Genomic DNA, 21,479 nt, shown 5'->3' with positions numbered 1-21,479 from the left:
TTGTAAATATTTGTGTTTTAACTCGCATTACAATTACTATTAAAATTAATATTGTAAAGTTTACAGAAGTATTATTTTTAACGATTGAGTTAAATTTAGAGCAATTGTATTTAATTATTGTCGACGTTCAGAATAAGCCGACCGTGATTCGTAGGCCCACAATGAGAAAATAAGCCAGAATGCAAGAAGGAAGAACGAAACATAACGTACACGGGAGATTTTTACGTGGTTCGGCCAGAACAATGTCTATTTCACGACTGTCATCTAGTTATTCCAACAGAGTATGTTATTGATGAGGAGAATACCTTCGGGTCCGTAATTACTCCTATGCCCTGGAAAGGCATCTTATAGCAGTCGGGCCACGTGTTCGCTTAAGGGGTATTTCGCAGATGCTATCTTGTTTGGATCTAGAAGGACACGTGGCAGATATGTATCGCCACGCTAGTTGGCAGGATGCTCGGTAAGGAAGTCCCCGAGATCTTAGGGACTAATCCTTTCACCAAAGATGACGAAGGAAGAAAGCTATCCTGAACTCTTCGGAGAGGGCGACTATTAAGGAATCCTTATTGATAAGATTCTAAGAAAAGTGGGATAAAGATCCGGAAGATCTCTATCTAGAATCTTGATCTCAACGCAAGGATAAAAGAAGGAGGAAGAGTAAAAGTAAGGGATCGAATCATCTTTTGATAATGATAGCATAAGTAATTATACTAGTTTTGGCTGATAAAAATCCATCTGACTTGATCGTCGGAGATTCACCAGGGGAGTAAGTCCCCATCTCCATTGCAGGCACACTAGAAGAGGCGGAAGAGGGTGATCGGCTACCGTATCATCAGTTATTATCTTTGTGCTCTCTTTTACAATGGTATTTTGACCCCTATTTATAGTTAAAGATGTTTATAATTACATAAAATTCAAAAATAAAAAAATGACATCACGGGGACAAAATATCCTTATCAACTCCAAAAAATCGAGAGTGGACTCCATGTTACCATGAATCTAGTTTGCCTCACATAAAGTAGATGGGTTCCTGCCTCCGATTATTCAGCAGCAATGTTATTATGCAAGTTGAAAGATTAGGGCGACGAGCTGGAAGCATTGTTGGAAGTTCATTGGAAGCATCACTGGAAGCATTGCTGAGAGCTCGCTTGATTCCGCGATCTGAATTCGGATTTCAGCGATGTATGAGCTTGTTCTGACGAGTTCGGCTTGTGTCTACTGGGCAGAAGCCTGCTAGGTTGATTCTAGCCCATAAAAGTAGTCTGGAAAATACCCATAACAATTATTGTGTGTTATTTGACTTATTTTTTAATCTCTAACTTACTTTTATTTACACTAAACAATTTGTTTAATTTTTTTTTTGTAATTTTGAAAACTTACGGGAGTTATCAAATAATAATCTTAATTTTAATTTCTTATTAAAAAATGAAACTGAACATAAAATACTAAAAATAATTAAAAACAAAAACTAAAAATGGACAACTCCTCTTTTCTTTTTTGTAATTGAAAATCAATATTGTATATTTTATGCTCCATGTCGTAATTTTTCATGATTTATTTTTATTTGTGAACCAATAAATGAACTTTATTTATCTCTAAAATTATTTTAAGTTATAAACATGTTTACTCCTAAAGAAAAGAAAAGAAAATTAAGGCTTTTAAAAAAAAACCATTTAGTCTTAACTAGAATAATTAAAATAACCTGAATAAGTAAATAACACTGGTAATGATTTTTATAATTAATGTAATTTGGAAATTAATAAAATAAAAAAAAAATATTAAGTCAAACTGGCGTTTAGCGAAGACAATAATATCACCCGAGCTCTGCCCGATTATGCGGTTCAGGGTCGGAGCAAACGCACCAATAAAATATAAAATAGTTATTGAATTGGTAAAACAAAAACGAAAGAGAGAAACAGCAACTGCCGTTACTAGCACGCACGCCGATCACGACTTCGGATGATATATAATTCTAGAACCGCCGCAGCCTCTCGGTTTCACGTAATTTGCCTTTCTCTCTAATTCTCCGTCCCTCAACCAAATTCAGTCATTCGCTCAATCTTCGTCAGGTTCGCCTCTCTCTCTGTCTCTCTAGATAGATTATATATCTGGAAATGTAGATGGCAATTTTAACTGTTATGTATGTATCGTATGTAGACCCATCTGCGTATGTGTAGATCGTTGTTGTTTCGTGTGTGTATTTAGATGTATATACACGGATAGATCGGTTTTGTATGCAGTCTAGGTTTTGTTGTTGGAAGAAATCTCCGGATCTTTAATCTTAGGGTTGATTGTTGAGTCTTACCGCTGATAGTGGGTTTCGATTAGTGATTAGGTTCGGTACGATTGTTGTCGGCGTGTTTCTCTGAATCAGTTGTAATTGGATCTCTTAAAGATAAATGGATTTTGACTTGTTTGGATCACGATCTGCTCTACTTGTTGCAGTGGAATAGATCGAGCATTTGATTTGAGGTATTAGGTGGGTTGGATTCATGGCATCCAAACGGATCTTGAAGGAGCTCAAGGATTTGCAGAAGGATCCTCCCACATCATGCAGTGCTGGTATTTCTTTGGGCTTGCTTGTGATCATTGCGGTGCCTTTTTTCATGCATGTCCTGTTTGATCTGTGAAGAAGTCTGTAGAACTTTTTAACTATTCAGATCTTAGCTCATTTTTGCAGGTCCTGTAGGTGAAGACATGTTTCACTGGCAAGCAACAATTATGGGGCCAAGTGATAGCCCATATTCAGGAGGCGTGTTTCTGGTTTCTATCCATTTTCCTCCTGATTATCCTTTTAAGCCCCCTAAGGTAGGTCTTCCTTATCTGGCATTCAATTTATAGTTATTCATGCTATCATGTGGCAGGAAAACCAATGGAGGCTTACATGAGGAGGGTGCGTGGTATGAAAAAAATCATTGGCAAAAGAGGTAGAGAAAAAAAAAAAAAAACTTGGTAGAAGACTCCAAGAAAAACTTGGTAGAAAACTCCTAGATATGATATGAATAATAAGGACCTTACAAAAAATAAGGTTATAGATAAAAATGGTTGGCGAACTATATAATTCATCAACCGACTCCACACAGTGGGATTAAGGCTTGATATATTGTTTTGCATGTTTAGCTTTCATTTTTCTAACAGAAAATGATAAACATACCTAAAATATGAATACATAAAAACTAACAATAAAATAAAAAAAGCTCTAAGAAACGAGGGATCTTGCTGCTAATACACATCAAAATGTATTTTAATTTGGGCTTACTATTGAAATAGTAATGATGAGATTGAAAAGGCTGACAAGACGAGGGACAATGCATGTATCAATCCCCAAGAGAGGAGGCATTGGAACCTTGAGAATAAAGAAATTTTGCATGTATTGGTAAATTATTGTGTTGTATCCTGTGTGAAAAGTGATGCCTTTTCTGGTTGGCAGGGTCATATATCCTGTTTGGGAAAAGGCTGACTGGGGGGAATAGAAACAGAACATTAAAAGCTAAACTAATACCTTAATTGGAAAGAAAAAGAAGTAGTTTAATTAGTTCAACATTCTTCTCAGTTACGTAATTGCGGAAAAATTGCAAAGTTGGTTAAAGTGAGCACATATGAATTGTCATTCGAATTGTTCCCACAGTTTATAAGAGGTGCATCACATTGGGTTTTTGTTCATTTGTGTTGCTTGCATGGGTACAACAATGAATGCTAATTCCTGTTGGTTATTTCCATTAAATGGAAGACTATTCATCTCTGATCAATACTCTTGCTGTTTTATGAGGCTGACTGGATTAACATTACAGGTGGCTTTTAGGACTAAGGTGTTCCACCCAAACATTAACAGCAATGGAAGCATTTGTCTTGATATTCTGAAAGAACAATGGAGTCCAGCTTTAACCATATCTAAGGTTTGATTTGTCTTCTATCCATTATTTTGGTACAACCTTCAAATTTTGTGCTATAAATAGTATAAATTTAGTATCCAGTATATGATATAATGCTATTGTTGCACTTGGATGAGTAAAACACCATGATTTCTTATTTGAAAAAATAAGAATGTGTGCAGTAGGAATGTGACAAAAAGCTAATATTATTAATATGCTTTACAATACAATAGCCCAAAAGAATTAAAAGTATAGGGAAATAATACTAATATGAAAATGACATTCATTTTATAGTATTATTTATATATAAAAACATTGAGGAATACTAATAATTTGATATAAATATATTGTTAAGGTAATACTTTTAGTATGAACATCATCTTTTTTTCTAATTTTTAATTGGACTCCCCTTTTTTTGTTTTGTCATTCCTTATCCAAAATTTTAACTTGAACAATATGCTTGGAACTCCATTAAAAATCCAGACTTTTCCTTACACAAGTTGTGCATAAAGAAATAAATACACAGAAATATGCATGCATATTGCATAACACTACAGAAGTCAGGATCACCTGTGTAAGTAAAAGGGTAAAGAATGAAAAAGATAAAAGGAGGAAAAGGAAGTATCCAATATGCAGACTCTGTATGTCCAATGATGTGGCTGACTTTTTTGCAGTAGAGCTGGGTAGGGGCTTGCTGAAACAATAGGTGGTGCTATTGGGGTACTCATAGCAGTATGAAGTTGAACCTTTTGTTAACCGACATTAATATTGTATCCATATAACTATGAACCGTTTTTTTCTTTTTCAATATGTAACTCTTCATCAATACATTTAGATAATTTTGAAGAGAACTTTATTTGAGCATCAAATTTATTTTTTTTTACTGACTGTCTTTTCAACAATTAAAATGTTTTACTTTTAACATACACATAGAAAACATAATTTTTTTTTTATAATTCACATGTAAAGAGAGTGTTGTAGTTGAAGTTTTCTTTATCAAACAGTTCAGTATTGGACAGATAGCATCATTAGTCCTAGCCACTACACCAATTTATAGATGGCAAATTGACTAGTTATTTACCTGAAAGTGGGTGATGCCTTTACATTTCATACTCAAATCCTCTCCACATTTTCCAAATGAGGAAATGAAAAATGAGGAAGATGTTGATGCTGATGCAGCAGCTATTACTTAGTTATATAGGCGGACCAATTTTTTATGTGTCAAAATGAAGCTTATGGGCCAAAGACCATGCTGTAAGATCTTAGCCTTGTGGGTATCTGTGAATATATGTGTATGTATGTTTAAGGTCTACCTTTCTTGTCATTTATACTATATTTGTCTTTAGGTGCTTGAGGTATTTTGGTAATATTTATATTTGTTGGGTATGGGTTTCACTATCTAACCTATAATTTTAGTATGGGTCAGCAAAAAAATGCAAATGCATTTTGACTTCAAGGGAAAAGTAAGGCGGAAATTATTGAAGTTCCTACAATAAAAATGCTCCACCACTTTTCCTTACACTTTAGGGGTAACTAGAAAATTATACTTCCCAGAAATCCCAATGGTCAGGCTCTCTCTACAATGAGTTTAGTGTTGATGATGCCTACTCATCACTTATTATAGAGAGGGGAACTTTTTCTAGGGTAAGGCAACGGGAGTCAAATTACATTAGGAAAGGTTATCCCATATTCAGGTAGGCACGTTTTCTTTGTTACATTACTGACATTCCTACAACAAAAAAATGATAAAATTCAAGTAGTGTCATTTAGAACCAGACTAGAAAGAGTATGAAAAAATATAAGAGGAAACAATGAAACTAACTATTAACACATAGAGTTACATATGGCTCATTCAGTATTGCGTATAGATCTTATGCTAATGGTGGGACTAGAGCTGATTCTTTTAAGCCCCATATTTCAACATATTTCAACACATTTTTATGGAAAAGTCTTTCTTATTATATTAACATAAGCATTGAACACTTATGACTAGGTTTTGGCCCATATAGGCATACAGAACAAAAAAACCAAAAAAAGAAAAAAAAGAAAGAGAAGTTTAAAGCATTAAAACACACTACTTTGCCTGGTTCTATTAAACCAGCATCTTCAAACGTCGATTGACTACTTTTAAAATTGTATAAAGAGTCGACGAACTCTTCTAGTCTCCTTAGCGATTGAGGCTGACAACCCGCACAATAAGCCCTTGCTTTTCATCGAGCAACACCCTCTTCCTATTGTTGAGAGAAAGCGTATTTTCTTTTGTATCAAAAGCATTCCCTCTCATATGAGAGAGGGATTGAGAGCGAGCATATGTTCCCAGAAGATGCCCAACATTTGCTCCCATTGGAGCTTCTTTTTTTCTAGTTGATGTATTTCTCACTCAATTCTCTAAAGTCTTTTTGGATTCCATGACTACTCAGAGCTCTTTATTGTTGACTTCTAAGTTCGGTCGGTCCTATCTCCCTTTGCCAAATAGAGACTAAAAGAAGCTTCTATTTATAGGCGTTGGAGGCCCTTAACACTTTCTTATTATTAGGTTGATAGATTGTCTTGGCAAAGGGGGATGAGGCCGAACTTAGAAGTCAACAAAAAAGAGCTTTGAGTAGCCATGGATATTGTTAGAAGACTTGAGAGAATTGAGCAAGAAATATGTCAGTTGGAAAATGAGAAGCTCCAGGGGGAGCAAATGCTGGGCACCTTCAGGGAACATATACCTTGCTTTCGATCCCTCTCCCATACGAGAGAGAATGCTTTTCATACAAAAGCAAGTAAGCTCTCTTGCAAACAGGAAGAGTGAGTTGCTCAAAGAAAAACAAGAGCTTATTGTGTAGGATGTCACTCTCTGTCACTGGGGAGACTAGAAGAGTTTGTCGACTCTTTCTATAAGATTTTGAAAAATAGTCAATCAACATTTGAAGAAGCTAGTTTGATTGGACTAGAAAAAGTAGTGTGTTTTAATGCTATTTCTCTTTTTTTTGTTTTATTTGTTCTGTTTGCATGTATAGGCCAAATCCTAGTCTAAAGTCTTCAATGCTTAAACAACAACAACAACATATCCAGCCTTTATCCCACTATGTGGGGTCGGCTACATGAATTCTAGACTTCCATGTATTTCTGTCTTTTGTCATATCCTCATTTAGATCCATATATTTCATATCAAATTTTAATGTCTCTTCCAAAGTCTTCTTGGGTCTACCTCTACCTCATTTTGTGACTAATTGTTCCATTTCATCAACTCTCCTCACAGGAGCGTCTCTTAGTCTCCTTCTCACATGACCAAACCATCTTAGTCTAGTCTCTCTCATCTTCTCCTCGATTGGCACTACTCCTACCTTATTACGAATAACTTCATTTCTAATTTTATCCTTTCTTGTATGTCCGCACATCCTTCTTAACATCCTCATCTCCGCTATACTCGTCTTTTGCTCATGCTGGTATTTGACTGCCCAACATTCTGAGCCATACAGCAAGACTGGTCTTATAGCTGTCCTATAAAATTTTTCTTTCAATTTTAATGAGATTTTACCATCACATAACACTCCCGATGCATTTCTCCATTTTAGCCAACCTGCCTTAATTCTATGTGCGACATCCTCGTGGATTTCTCCATCTTTTTTAATCACTGATCCCAAATATCGAAAATGGTCTTTTCTTTGTAAGATTTGGTCTTCTAATTTTATTATAACATCATCTACTCTTGCATTTTTACTAAATTTGCATTCCATATATTCTGTTTTCTTTCTACTTAATTTAAATCCCTTAAATTCTAAATTGTTTCTCCACAACTCAAGCTTTGTGTTCACTCCTTCTTTTGTTTCATCCACCAACACTATGTCATCTGCAAATAGCATACACCATGGCACATCTGTCTGAATATCTTTAGTGAGTTCATCCATTACTAGGGCAAATAAGTATGGACTTAGTGCAGAACCTTGATGCAGTCCTATTGTAGTTGTAAATGGTTCAGTATCCCCTCCGCATGTTCTGACCCTTGTCTCTACACCATGATACATGTCCTTAAGGGCTTGTATATAGGCTATTTTGACTCATTTCTTCTCTAAAACCCTCCATAATACTTCTCTAGGGACCCTATCTTAGGCCTTTTCTAGATCTATAAACACCATATGTAGGTCCTTCTGATGATCTCGATACATTTCCATTGGACGCCTCAGTAAATATATAGCTTCCATTGTTGACCTATCAAGCATGAAACCAAACTGATTTTCTGACACCTTTGTTTCCTTTCTGAGCCTCTGCTCTATTACTCTCTTCCAGAGTTTCATAGTATGACTCATTAACTTAATTTCTCTATAATTTTCATAGTTTTGAACATCTCCTTTGTTCTTGTATATAGGAACCAAAGTACTCTTCCTCCACTCATCTGACATCTTTTTTGATTTAAGGATGGCGTTAAATAGTTGCGTTAGCCAGGAGATGCCCTCTTCTCCCATGCATTTCCATGCTTCTATTGGTATATTATCTGGTCCCATTGCTTTGTGATTTTTCATCTTTTTTAATGCTTGTCTTATTTCATTTGAACTTATGCGTTGATAGAATGTGTAGCTCACATTCCCTTCAGAGTTACTAAGATGTCCCAACCTAACTCTTGTGTCACCACCATCATTGAATAATTTTGTGAAATACTCCTTCCATCTCTCCTTAATCGCTCCCTCATTTACTAAAACATTTTGATTGTCATCTTTTATGCATTTCACTTGATTTAAATCTAGTGTTTTTCTTTCTCTTGCTTTAGCTAATTTATATATATCCCTTTCTCCATCTTTTGTATCAAGTCGTTTATATAGATTCTCATATGCTTTTGACCTTGCTTCACTAACAGCTTTTTTTGCTGTCTTTTTTGCTTCTTTATAATTTTTTTGATTTTCTTCATTGTTGCATTGATATACCGCCTTATAGCAAGTTTTCTTATTTTTAATTTTCAATTATACCTCTTCATTCCACCACCAAGACTCCTTGAGGTTAGGGGCTCTACCGTTTGTCTCTCCAAGGACTACCTTTGCCGTGCTTCTCAGAGCATTAGCCATTTCTTTCCACATTTGGTTTGTCTGTTTTTCTCCATTCCATTCCCTTCTACCCCTTAATTTTTCTTTGAAGATTAATTGTTTCTCCCCTTTTAAATTCCACCACCTGATTCTTGGATTTTGTTTTATGTGATTTTTTCTCTTCCAATTTCTTACTTGGACGTCAAGTACTAGAAGTCTATGTTGAGTAGTCAAACACTCTCCCGGTATCACCTTACAATTCCTACAACATAATCGATCCTCTTGTCTCATGAGGAAGTAATCTATTTGGGTGCTTGAGGTGATATTTTTATATGTGATTAAGTGTTCGTCCCATTTTTTGAACCTAGTATTGGTTATAATGAACCCATATGCCATAGCAAAATCTAGGATAAATTTACCCTCATTATTAATTTTCCCGAATCCATACCCTCTGTATACCTCTCTATATCCTTTTTCGTCTCTACCCACATGCCCATTTAAGTCACCTCCTATAATCACTCTCTCTCCTCTTGGTATCATTTGTATGAGTCCCTCTAGGTCCTCCTAGAATTTTGCTTTTATCTCATCACCTAACCCTGTTTGTGGTGCATATGTACTAAAGATATTCATAGTCATTCTTCCTAGACTAATCTTCACCATAATAATCTTATCCCCTATTCTCTTTACATCCACTACCTCATCTATTAAGCTTTTATCCATAATAATCCCCACTCCATTTTTCGCTCGATCAGTTCCTATGTACCATATTTTATATCCAGCTTCTGATAAAGTTTTTGCTTTTTTCCCTACCCATCTCGTCTCTTGAAAGCACATAATATTAATTTTTCTCCTAATCATCACATCCACCACTTCCATTGCTTTGCCTGTTAATGTTCCTATGTTCCATGACCCAATCCTTAATCTATGATTTTGTTTTTGGCCTTGACTTTGGATTTGATTTTGTTTTTGGCCTTGACTTTGAATTTGATTTTATTTTTTATTTTGATTTTGGTTTTGGTTTTGATTTTGATTTTGGACTAGTTTCTTTACCCACATCCGTCCAAGCAAATGCGGGAACCCTTGCTCATTTATCACTACATTTGGGCGCCGATGCAGCGGCCCTAGCTCATTTGTCACTGCACGGGGGCAGTGTAGCGCGTCGCTATGAAGGGTTACGCCCACGCCCAAACGATTTTTCATAATTTGTCTAGAGTTCATGTTTTGGATCTGACTAAGTTTTACGTTGGCTGTCGGCTACCTAATACAACCCTCTTCCTTTATCTGGGCTTGGGACCGGCAGTGGATAACATCCCCAGGCAGAGTTATCTTCAATGCTTATATTAATATAATAAGAAAGATTTTTTCGTAAAAATGTGCTGAAATACAGGACTAAAAAGAATCAACTCTAGTCCTACCATCAGTATAAGATTTATATGCAATACCAAATGAACCATAAGTAACACCTTGTGTTAATAGTTTCGTTGTTTGCTATTATATTTTAAGTTTATACTCCTTCTAGGCTGGTTCTGAATGATACTACTTGAATTTTTATCATTTTTGGTTGTAGGAACGTCAATAATTTAATAGAAAAGCGTTCCTACCTGAATATAGGATACCTTTCCCTAATGTAATTTTACTCCCGCTGCCTTACGCTGGAAAAATTTCCCTCTCTTTAACAAGTGATGAGTAGGCACTGAACTCATTGTAGAGAGAGCCCAGCTATTGGGATTTCTGGGGAGTATACTTTTCTGGTTACACCTAAAATGTAAGGGAAAGTGGTATAATGCAAAGTGCATTGGCATTTTTTTCTTGTTCACAAAAGATATTCAGGGTATGTTTGGCAGAGTTTTCATTTTTTTTACTGCTTCCATTTTTATTATTTTGAAAATGAAAACAGAAAATGGTGTTGGATGACTTGTTTTATTTTGAAATTTGCTAACCTCAAGGGAAAAAAAAACAAGAAAAAGGTGTTTTCAATTTTTATTTCATATTCATTTTCTTCCCCTCCCTTACCCTTCCAGCACCAGCCACCAAACTCGCTAGAGTTGCTGGAGGGGTCGCTAATGTCTCAGTGAAATCAATGGGGTAGGAGGAAAAAGAAAAAAAAAATACAAAAATGACATTGAGAACAAATCATTATTATCAAAGAACATATTAAGTTTTGATTTTTTTTTTTTAAAAAAAAACTTTAACACAAAAATAAGAACAAAACTGAAAACAGAAAATTGAAAGGTCTACAAGCGTCTCCTTATTTATTTGGTAATTGACTGTCCAAAGTCAAATACTTGGCCACTAAATTTGATGTTTCCTTGCATATACATGTGATGCAAAAGCAATAATTTTATAGAAAGTGGTATGTTGTTGAGAATGAATTTGGGATCGAGTGCATTTCCCGGGCCTTGCAAGAAAATGCTCTCTCATCTTTTCCTATGCTCTCTCATCTTTTCCTTTACCTCTTTTTTAGGAGAACATAAGAATGCCCTAGGGTAATACATTAGGAAAACTTCTCGTAGGTATGTTTAAGGTAATATGCCACGTGTCCTAAATTGTGGTGCAACATATATTTTGAGATTGCCATTAGAATTAAGGTACTCCTAGAGCTTTTTTCTTTTTTTTTTTTCCTTTTTTTTTGTTTTTAAAACAATTAGATTGTAAATAAATTCAAACAAAATTTCCCTACTTTTTCTTTGAATTAGTCATCTACAAAAAAAAAAAAAAACTCATGATGGCTTTTTTTTTTTTTCTTTCCATATTCTCATGTCAAAATTTCACTCACAACTCATTTGAGAACCATTTTGCCATGTCTATAATTAGGATTTTGTACTAAAGAAAATTAATGGGGGAAAATTTAGTGATTGCTAAATTTATTGTTCGGACAAAAGTGCACCTTGTGTCTAAATTGAATATCAATTCATAAGTTACTAAGGTATTAGCATGTTCTAGTAACATTCCCTTGGAAACCTTTCAATATCCTAGCCTAAATTTGAGCTCTCCCTTCATGGCCTTTAACATCATACTAAATCCTCAAGACTTCATTATTTCAAAATTCTAGCATATATGTAAGATCTCAACAATTTGAAGAAGACCATATTATATCTGTTTTAAAACCAAAGGCGAATGTTGACATTAGAATATTTCTTTGCCTAAACCCACTAACCAAACAACCCTCAAGTTACCCCTGGTTAATGTGGAGATTACTGGTGGCTGATTAATTGGCCCTTTTTCAGCTGTCTAAATTAGTGTGTTTCCTAATTGCAACTGTAAATTCTGTAAAGTCAATGTGTTTCCTTTTTGTGTAGAGAACAAATCTTTCTGTTTAGCTGTAAGTTACCTAATTAGTATTGATGTATCTTCTCATTTTAGGTTTCCTAATTAGCTGTAGGTTTCCTAAGTCAAGATTGTACTCTGTATATTTATACTGATCAGAATGATAAAGAAATCGAGTTCTTCTTCTCAAATATTTCTGCAGTTAAAGTTTGTTCATGTCATGCTGCATAACATTGTTATCAAAAGAAATTTAGGCTGCTGAAAGAAGTTAGATCTTTTTCTCTAAACCAATGCAGATCTTTGTCATGTTAACAAGAAGCATGGATCACTGGTTTTTAAAACAACAATAATCCCAATTCTTAATCCTACTTGGTGGTGTCGACTACGTGAAATATAGACCTCTATATGTCTCCATCCATGGTCCTATCATCTATGAAGCCATTATATTCTATGTTATGTTTTTAAGGGCTTTTCACCGGGTTTCTCCAGTCTTCTTCTCCTTATTTTGCTACAAATTTCCTCCATTTCATCCACGCACCTCATAGAACCTTCTATCAATATTCTTCTCACATGTCAAAATCATCTTAATTGTAACTCTCGAATCTCATTTTCAGTAGGCTCCACGCCAACCTTATTATATATGATCTCATCTCATCTTTTATTTTATATTTTGTTGTATGGTCACACATCCACCATAACATTCCCGTATTAGTTACATTCATATTTTGTACATGTTGGCACTTAAGTGCTCAATATTCTAAGTTATATAACAAAGGTGGTCTTATAGTTGTCCAGTAAAACTTTTCTTTTAAGGGATATTATGACCAGATAAAATGTTGGACGCATTACTCCATTTTAATTATCTTGCCTTGAACCTAGTAATAAGATTTTCCATAATCTCCCCTTCTTTTTGAACAATTGATCCAAGATATCAAAATTAATCTATTTTGGAATGACTTATTTCCAAGTTTCACCTTTGAATTTAAGGTCTTTCCGTGTAATTCAATTTTATTATTCACACCTTTTGTTTCATTCACTAGGACAATATTGTCTACAAACAATAAACACCAAGCCAATTTTTATTGATTGGCTTTATGAATTCATCCATTATAAGAGCCACGAGATAATGGCTCAATATAGGTCTTTGGTGTAATCCAATTGTATTTGGGAAAGCTTCAGTATCTCTTCTACAAGTATTAAGATTTAAGACAAGTTTCTTCTTGACGATACATGTCCTTAATAGCATGTATATAAGCAATTTGAATTCTTTTCTTCTCCAAAACCCTCCACAGGATGTCTGTGGGGCAGAGTCTTTTTTCAGTCTATTAGTATTAGGTGTAAATTTATTATTTTTTCCTTGAACTTTCCATTAAGTGTCTCAATAAGTAGATAGCTTCCATTGTTGACCTACTAGGCATAAAACAAAATTAGTTTTTAGTGATTTTAGTTTCTCTTACTCTCTTCGTTTCATACCATGGCTCTTTAGCTTGATCCCTCTATAGTTTTCAGAATTTTGTACATCTCCTTTATGCTTAGAGATAGCCTCTAAAGTGCTCTTTCTTCACTCATCCAGATATAAAAATATAGGAGAATTCGTTTTAGGAAAAGAAGAATTTTGCAAGCTGTATTCTAGAGATTGTCTGGTTATAACTAAGGTAGCAGCTATTAATGGTATTATGAGGTGGAATTAGAGCCAAAAAGACTGGGGAAAGTTTAAGGGTTTTGGGTAGCAGCTATTTGCGATATTATGAGTTGGAATTAAAGCCAAAAATTGCTTAGAGGAAACGTTACAGGTATTGGCTGAAACAAACTTTAATTGGAGAGAGTTTAAGTATTGAAGTTGGATGCTGGAAAGTTAACTGACGATTCTCATAAATTTTAACCCTATCTCCAAGAGCCCTTGTATCACAAATATATGTGGATATTATGTTAATCCGCAAAAATAATTTCAAAGCAAAATCTTGAACTCATATTACAACTTGTTGGATTGAAATCACACCCCAATCCATCAAAATGAAAATTCATGTAAACACTCATCTCCTAAAACTCAGATAAACATAAAAACAATTAAGATAGATAAATATTAATAGAAGACAATAAACATTATTATCTTCTCCTCTTAAGATTAAAATGTCTTATTCCATGGTGTGGGGTCCATGGGCTTTGATTAGATTTCAAGACTTATATATCTGTAAGGAATGGAAGAAAAACTCCTTTCTTCTCTCTTTCATCCAATTACACAAGCTCTTCTTTTATAGAAGAGGGATTTACATAAAAAGGAAACCAATCAATCTATACAATAGGAAACTATAGATCTATACAAAATAGGAAACTATACAATAGGAAAGAAGAGCAGTTGTACACTTAGAAAAGTTTCCTAAGACCGATCTAGGCAAGATTTCCTGAACTAATTTTAGGAAACCCATGCCACCTTGAAATCTCCAAATGCCAACACTCCCCATTAAGTTGGAGAATGTATATCCCACATTCCCAGCTTGCTTATCAAGTCTTCAAACCTCTTTGTTGGTAGCCCGTTGGTTAGGATATCTGCAACTTGTTCTTCGGATGGCACATAGGGTAAATGAATTAGGCCAACTTGCAACTTCTCATTGATGAAATGTGATATATTTCAACATGTTTAGTCTTATCATGTTGGACAGGATTATGGGCTATGCTGATTGCTGATTGGTTATCACACCAAAGCCCAATTGATCCTTGGGCTTGAATCATTAGGTCTTCAAGGATAATTTTTACCCAAAAAGCTTCACATCGGCAAAGGGCCATAGCCCTAAATTCTGCTTCTACACTTGATCTTGCTACAACACTTTGCTTTTTACTCCTCCATGACACCAAGTTCCCACCTAGATAAACACAGTAACCACTTGTTGACCATCTATATGTTATAGACCTAGCATAGTCAATATCTGAGAAACCCTTAATGTGTAACTCATTCCCTACTTTAAATAGAATTCCCTTACCTGTAGTGGCCTTGGGGTAACTTAGAATCTTTCTTATAGCAAGCATATGCTCCTTAGTTAGGCTATGCATGAATTAGCTCACAAGACTGACTGCAAAAGTGATGTCAGGCCTTGTGTGAGAGAGATATATTAGCCTTCCAACAAGTCTTTAGTACCTTTCGTTGTCCACCGGTTGGTTGCTAGGGTTGTTCAACAACCTATTGTTAGGTTCAATAGGGATTTTAGACCCTTTTCCACCTATTAACCTTGTTTCTGTCAACAAATCCAGCACATACTTCCTTTGAGAAAGAAAGATCCCAACTTTAGAATAGGCAACTTCAATTCTCAAAAAATACTTGAGAACCCCCAAGTCTTTGATCTCGAATTCCTTGGTCAGCCTTTCCTTGAGTTTTCCTTGCTCTTTCTTATCATTGCCCGTGACAATCATATCATCTACATATATTAACAAAACTGTCACTTTACCTTCTTTGGAGTGTTTTATAAAGAAAGTGTAATCTCCCCTACTTTGGTCATACCTGAGAGCTTTCATAGCTTTGTAAAAAAGTCCAAATGAAGCCCTAGGAGACTGCTTAAGCCCATATAGAGCTTTCTTGAGCTGACATATCTACCCTTCTTGGAACCCTAGTGGCAATTTCATATATACGTCCTCCTCCAAATCCCCATGGAGGAATGCATTTCTTACATCTACCTGTTGTAGGTTCCATCCAAAATAGGCTGCTAATAAGAGGAGGATCCATACCGTGGTCATTTTTTCTACTGGAGCAAATGTCTCAAGATAATCCACTCCATAAGATTGTGTGTATCCCTTAACTACCAGCCTGGCCTTATATCTCTCTAGGGTGCCATCAGCCTTGTATTTTACATTGAAAATCCATCTACACCCCACCAGTTTGATCCCCTTAGGTCTGGATTCAAGATCCCATGTATGGTTCTTTTTTAGGGCACTCATTTCCTCCAACATAGCTTGTTTCCAGTTCCAATCATTTAATGCCTCATTTACTGATTTAGGAATAATAATTGAATCTAAGGAAACTAGGAAACTCTTATGCTTTTGGGAGAGATGATGATAGGAGAGAAAATTGGTTAAGGGATGTTGGATATAGCTCTTAACCCCTTTTCTAACTATAATAGGTAGGTCTAAATCATCAAAGATAGGGCCATCAAAAGAGAAAGTATCCTGCGTGAGATTCATACCTAGACCAGGATTCGAGGGTGGTGTATGCTGAGTGTCTTGGATAGGCTATCTTCGCCTGTCTTGTACCGAACTGGAGAGGGCAGCCATTTGATGGTTGCTTGTTCACCCAACTCAACTTGATCATGCCTTTCTTTGCGACTACCAAAGGACAGGTCAATCAAAGGATGAGAAGGTTGTGTTGGTGATGGTTGAGTTGTTTGAACGGTAGTAGGGCTAGTTTGGTCAAGAGAATTAGAATTGGAGTGAGGGGTATGCTAGGAGGCAGACAAGAGAGTATCATCAAAGTTCTCATCGAAGCTGTAATCCCCATAGTAAAGTCTCTCCCCCTGGGGACCAGCTGGAGAGAAACCAAGGAAGGGACTCAACAAAGGTAACATTGAAATCTGGAAAATGAGTGGTTAGACAAGCAAGAGGGCTTTGTTGGTGAAGGAGCTTAGTGGGTACTGATTAATAAGAAAGGCAGCAGTGAGGACAACCTCCCCCCAAAAAATTGTAGGAACTCTATGATGATGAAGTAGGGTACGGGCCACATTAAGGAGATGTTTCATCTTCCTCTCAACTACTCAATTTTGTTGTGGAGTATCTATATAAGAAGATTCACGGACAATTCTTTCTTGTTGGGAAAACTGATGCATATGATGGTTAAAATACTCCCTGGCATTATCAGTTTTAAGTTTATGTATAGGTGTTTCAAATTGAGTAGTAATCATCTTACAAAAATTTGGCAACACTGTTCCTATGGCTGCCTTATCTTTTAGCAAAAACACCCATGTCATTCGAGTACAATCATTAATGAAGGAAATAAACCACTAAGCCCTAGAATAATTAGGAATTTTACAAGGCCCCCATACATCAGAATGATTTAGGGCAAAGGGTTTAAAATTGAATTTATTACTCATGGCATAAGAAACACGATGCTGTTTGGAAAGAATGCATACATCACAATGAAAGATACTGGGATCAATAGAGTGAAATAAAGTAGGAAACATAACTTTTAATAGAGTAAATGGAGGGTGACCAAGGTGGTAATGATGGATCTATATATTGTGATGATCTGCTGTAGTTTGAGAGGAACAAGCCACCAGCAGTTGGTCTCTAGATGGATAAGAAGCCTTACCTACAAAGCAATACAACCCACTTTTTCTTTAGTGACACCAATCCTCATCCCTATCTTCAATGCTTGAAACTCACACATATTATGTGAGAAAACAGCTTGGCAATTTAAGGTTTTAGTGAGCTAATGAATGGACAGGAGATTAGTTGATAAGTATGGGACATGAAGGATTGGTTTAATGGAGAGATTAGAGCTAAGATCCACACCGCCATGACCAACAATAGGAACTATCGTGCCATTAGCAATTGTAATCATTTTGGTGGTCTTGAGAGGTTGATAGGTGGAAAATACACAGGGGTTAGGAGCCATATGGTCTGTTGCTCCTGAATCCAAGATCCAAACACCATTCTTGTTAGTATTTAAGGTAGAAAATAATGCAGAATGAGTGCATTTACCTGGGGTTTCCAATTGTGCTAGGGAGTAGGATCCATCTTGCATAATTGCATTGATTTGAAGAAGGACTTTAGCTTGTTGATCTCCTTAGCATTAAATGGAGTGAGATCTAAGCTGCTGTCAACCTCGGCCTTCACTCATGTCCGGTCCTCCTCTTGCCCCTTATGTGATAGATAAAGTTGGTTTCTTGCAGTTAGGTTCTTGAATCCTCCTCCACTCCTATTTAGGACAGCCTCTTTGCCATGAAGCATGTGTCACGAGTATGCCTGGGTTTCTTACAATGAGTGCACCATAGTCCATCTCTTCCATTAGCTCGAGTTCAAGCCTCTATTCTCCCAAATCTAGGCCGTGTCCCCTCTCCTTTGTTCACTGCTATTGCAAATCCGTCAGTGGTAGATTCCCTTAGCATCACCAACCTCCTATTTTCTTCCCTTCTTACCACAGCAAATACCTCATTAAGAGAGGGGAGTTTTTTCCAACCAAGTAGTTGCACCCTCACTTGATCAAATTCGAGATTAAGACCAACCAAAAACTCGAAAATCCTATCCCATTTGACTATTTGTTTAAGGGTTGCAACATCCGTGCTCCAAATCATCTTTATATTCTGGTAGTAGTCTAACTCTAGCCAAAGATCATTCATACGATTATAATACTCAGTGACTGACAACCCCCATTGTTTAGAATCACTAATTTTAGTTTTTACTTCATAGATGATTGATGTATTCTGAATTTTGGAGTAAGTTCGCTTCACAACTTCCCAAATCTCCCTAGTTGTACCCAAAAACATGTAATTCCTACTTACCTCTAGAAGCATAGCATTCCATAGTCAATACATTATTTGGGAATCCTCAATATCTCATGTCGGGAACATAGGATTGATTGCCTTTGGAGGAAAGGCAATGAGATGATCGATCTTACCCCTTCCTTTAAGAAATGTCCTTACCTATTGAGCCCACTGCAGCTAGTTTCTCCCATCTAGTCGATAAGATAGGTGGATATTGGACAACTCCCCTGCTACTACTCCATGCCCAGCTTCTGGGATTGCTTTAGGAACTTGATCCATTGCTGGTGAGGTCTATCCGGTTACCATTGCTTTGGACATGTTTCAGAGAGCTTAATCGAAATTCAAGAAGGCTGGCGGTGAGAAAGAAAGTGCGTGTGATGCAAGTAGGGTTTCAGAAGGCTGCGGCGGCACTAAAGGGTGCAATGAAGGCACTAGGGTTTGTAGGGATGTGGCGGCTCTAATATTATGTAAGGAATGGAAGAAAAACTCCTTTCTTATCTCCTTCATCCAATTACACGAGTTCTTCTTTTATAGAAGAGGGATTTACATAAAAAGGAAGCAATCAATCTATACAATAGGAAACTATAAATCTATAAAAAATAGGCAACTATACAATAGGAAAGAAGAGCAACTGTACACTTAGAAAGTTTCCCAAGACCGGTTTAGGCAAGATTTCCTAAACTGATTTTAGGAAACCCATGACACCTTGAAATCTCCGAATGCCGACAATATCCCTTATGTAACTGAATAATATCCATGGCATACACCATGAGAACCTCATTACCCGTCAATTTTAGATGATCGAATGCCGAATGCCTTGTAATCTCAAAAGACTTAAAATTCTTGGAGTGATGTCCCAAATATTACAATGATTTGTACTAGACCTAAGATATTTTTACTAGTTGCAATTGAAAATGAAAAGTGTTTTTTGCATGGATATGAAACTGCTAAGATTGATTTGCAAAGTATTTTTTATTTGAATTTTTTTTATCCATAAAATTATTTCTATGGTGCCTGTAACGCTTGAGTTGTTTGTTGCTGTTGTATTGGAGAGGAGGAGGTGTATCTTTTAATGCAAGTGACAAAAAATTGTAATAACAAATACTTGGGAGTTGAAGCAAACCTGTAATGATGTATGTCTTTTAACAGAGATTTCTGAATTTGCTGTCTTAGAATCTTTTTAAGTGATTAATTACTTGAGTTTGGAGAATTATAGCTGAAGTTAAACAACCTTTTTGTCAGGTCTTGTTGTCCATCTGTTCCCTGTTGACGGACCCCAACCCCGATGATCCACTTGTTCCGGAAATAGCTCACATGTATAAGACTGACAGAGCGAAGTATGAGGCCACTGCCCGCAGCTGGACCCAGAAGTATGCCATGGGATGATGTGCTACATAAAACACCACTGGCTCTTCCTAAGATAATGCCCTTTTCCAATGCACTTGGGTGAAAGAATAAAATTGGAACTTGTTTATGCTTGTCAGTTAAGCCGGGGGTGGGGGGTGGGGGTTAAAGCGACTTGTTTATTTGGCTCTATTAGACTTGAACTTGGAACAAAGTTGGAATTCTCAATTTGTGAATATAATTCTAAGACTTTGGAAAGGGGGAATGAAACTGTAATATTAACGGGGTTTAGTTTTCAAGTGCATGATCTGCTTGCTTGTTCTCTTTGAATCCGCACTGATTCATGAAATAGTTGTTTGGTGATCCTTCAGGACATTAATCTTACCATTTGCACCCATGTGAGCGTGTCCTAGGCAGAGTTTGCATTTTGACACATAAGTTTTTGGTAATCTCCAGCTGTGCAAGATGCATTGTAAACAATCCATTAGAATCTTATCCGATGAATTAAAATACGTCCATAACAGTTTGATGGCTGGAAAATGTGAACATATTAGAAATTCATTGTCACCCAACCCAAGATCATCATATTTTGACTAATCGGTTCATGTGCTGAGCTTGCAATGAAGAGGTATTTTAATCTTTTTCTTTGATTCTGTGATTGTCAAATGGATGGTAGTTTTGATTTTCGTAGATTAGCTTCTTAGCAGCATATAATTGCCAACAATTCAATAATTTTATCTCGAATTATTGTATAAACCTTTTATTTTTAGATTATTATCCATACCTTGCTTTTGGATCATACTAGCTTCTTCGTTGCCTTTTTTTTTTTTCTCTTGAGATTGAATTCTTCGTTGGCTTGGTGCCGTGTGTAGGAAATGTCAACAATTATTGGAGTTGAAATACAAGCTTACATATTTTTGAGTGTGACATTGATTTCAATATATTTTTGATATTTCGTGTGGGATTAACAACACATCCCACATCCCCCTGGGGCATGGACTTGGTGGAATCAGCTTTCCTTCCTAGGGTAGCAAGGCAAAAGCAATGGTCCCAGCTAGATTAACGAGGAACCGCAGCTATTGATATGGATATTTCAATAGTCCATTTTGATTATGATTGTTCTTTATAGGAAATAGACTTTTCGGATAACATCTCAAGTAAAACTAGTTCTTGAAACTGTTGCCAAAAAGGAAAAAGAGTGCCTCAGAAACACTCTTTATTTTGAGAAAAAAAATAAGAAGATATTTTTCATTATTCTGAAAATTAAGTTTTATGTGAAAACAAAATTATATAAAACGAATGTTTTTAAAGTTTGAATAGGATTGGGAAAATTCATAAGATGATAGAAAAGCACAAAAGAATAAATAAATTCATTGTAGTAAGGCGACCATATACGGACTTTTTAGGAGGGATTACGCCCATCTATTTACGTTTTGAACAAAATAGCATTATTCTCATGAATAGAGAGAGGCTTACTCCCTAAAATGTCTAAATTATTTTTGTGATTAATTAACACTAATCAATGCAAG

At 36.0% G+C, this 21,479-nt stretch overlaps 1 protein-coding gene across 1 annotated transcript; it reads left to right on the top strand.

The window, feature by feature from the left end:
- Positions 1 to 1,901: 1,901 nt before the first annotated feature.
- Positions 1,902 to 20,334, top strand: LOC127797332 (ubiquitin-conjugating enzyme E2 28-like). The gene is made up of 5 exons (XM_052330149.1): positions 1,902 to 2,069; positions 2,446 to 2,562; positions 2,681 to 2,808; positions 3,792 to 3,896; positions 19,849 to 20,334. Exons 2-5 carry the CDS (start codon positions 2,493 to 2,495, stop codon positions 19,990 to 19,992), a joined length of 447 nt encoding a protein of 148 aa, XP_052186109.1. The 5' UTR covers positions 1,902 to 2,069; positions 2,446 to 2,492; the 3' UTR covers positions 19,993 to 20,334.
- The last annotated feature ends 1,145 nt before the right edge of the window (positions 20,335 to 21,479 follow it).

Source organism: Diospyros lotus, chromosome 3, assembly GCF_014633365.1.
Source record: "Diospyros lotus cultivar Yz01 chromosome 3, ASM1463336v1, whole genome shotgun sequence".
NCBI lineage: Eukaryota > Viridiplantae > Streptophyta > Magnoliopsida > Ericales > Ebenaceae > Diospyros > Diospyros lotus.
Note: the sequence above shows the minus strand (reverse complement) of the source record. Positions and strands in the feature narration are given on the sequence as shown.

Coding starts and splice junctions, on each gene's coding strand:
- LOC127797332 (XM_052330149.1), top strand. CDS start 2,493: ATGGCATCCAAACGGATCTTGAAGGAGCTCAAGGATTTGCAGAAGGAT. Junction 2,563..2,680: donor TCCCACATCATGCAGTGCTG/GTATTTCTTTGG, acceptor TCATTTTTGCAG/GTCCTGTAGGTGAAGACATG. Junction 2,809..3,791: donor ATCCTTTTAAGCCCCCTAAG/GTAGGTCTTCCT, acceptor TTAACATTACAG/GTGGCTTTTAGGACTAAGGT.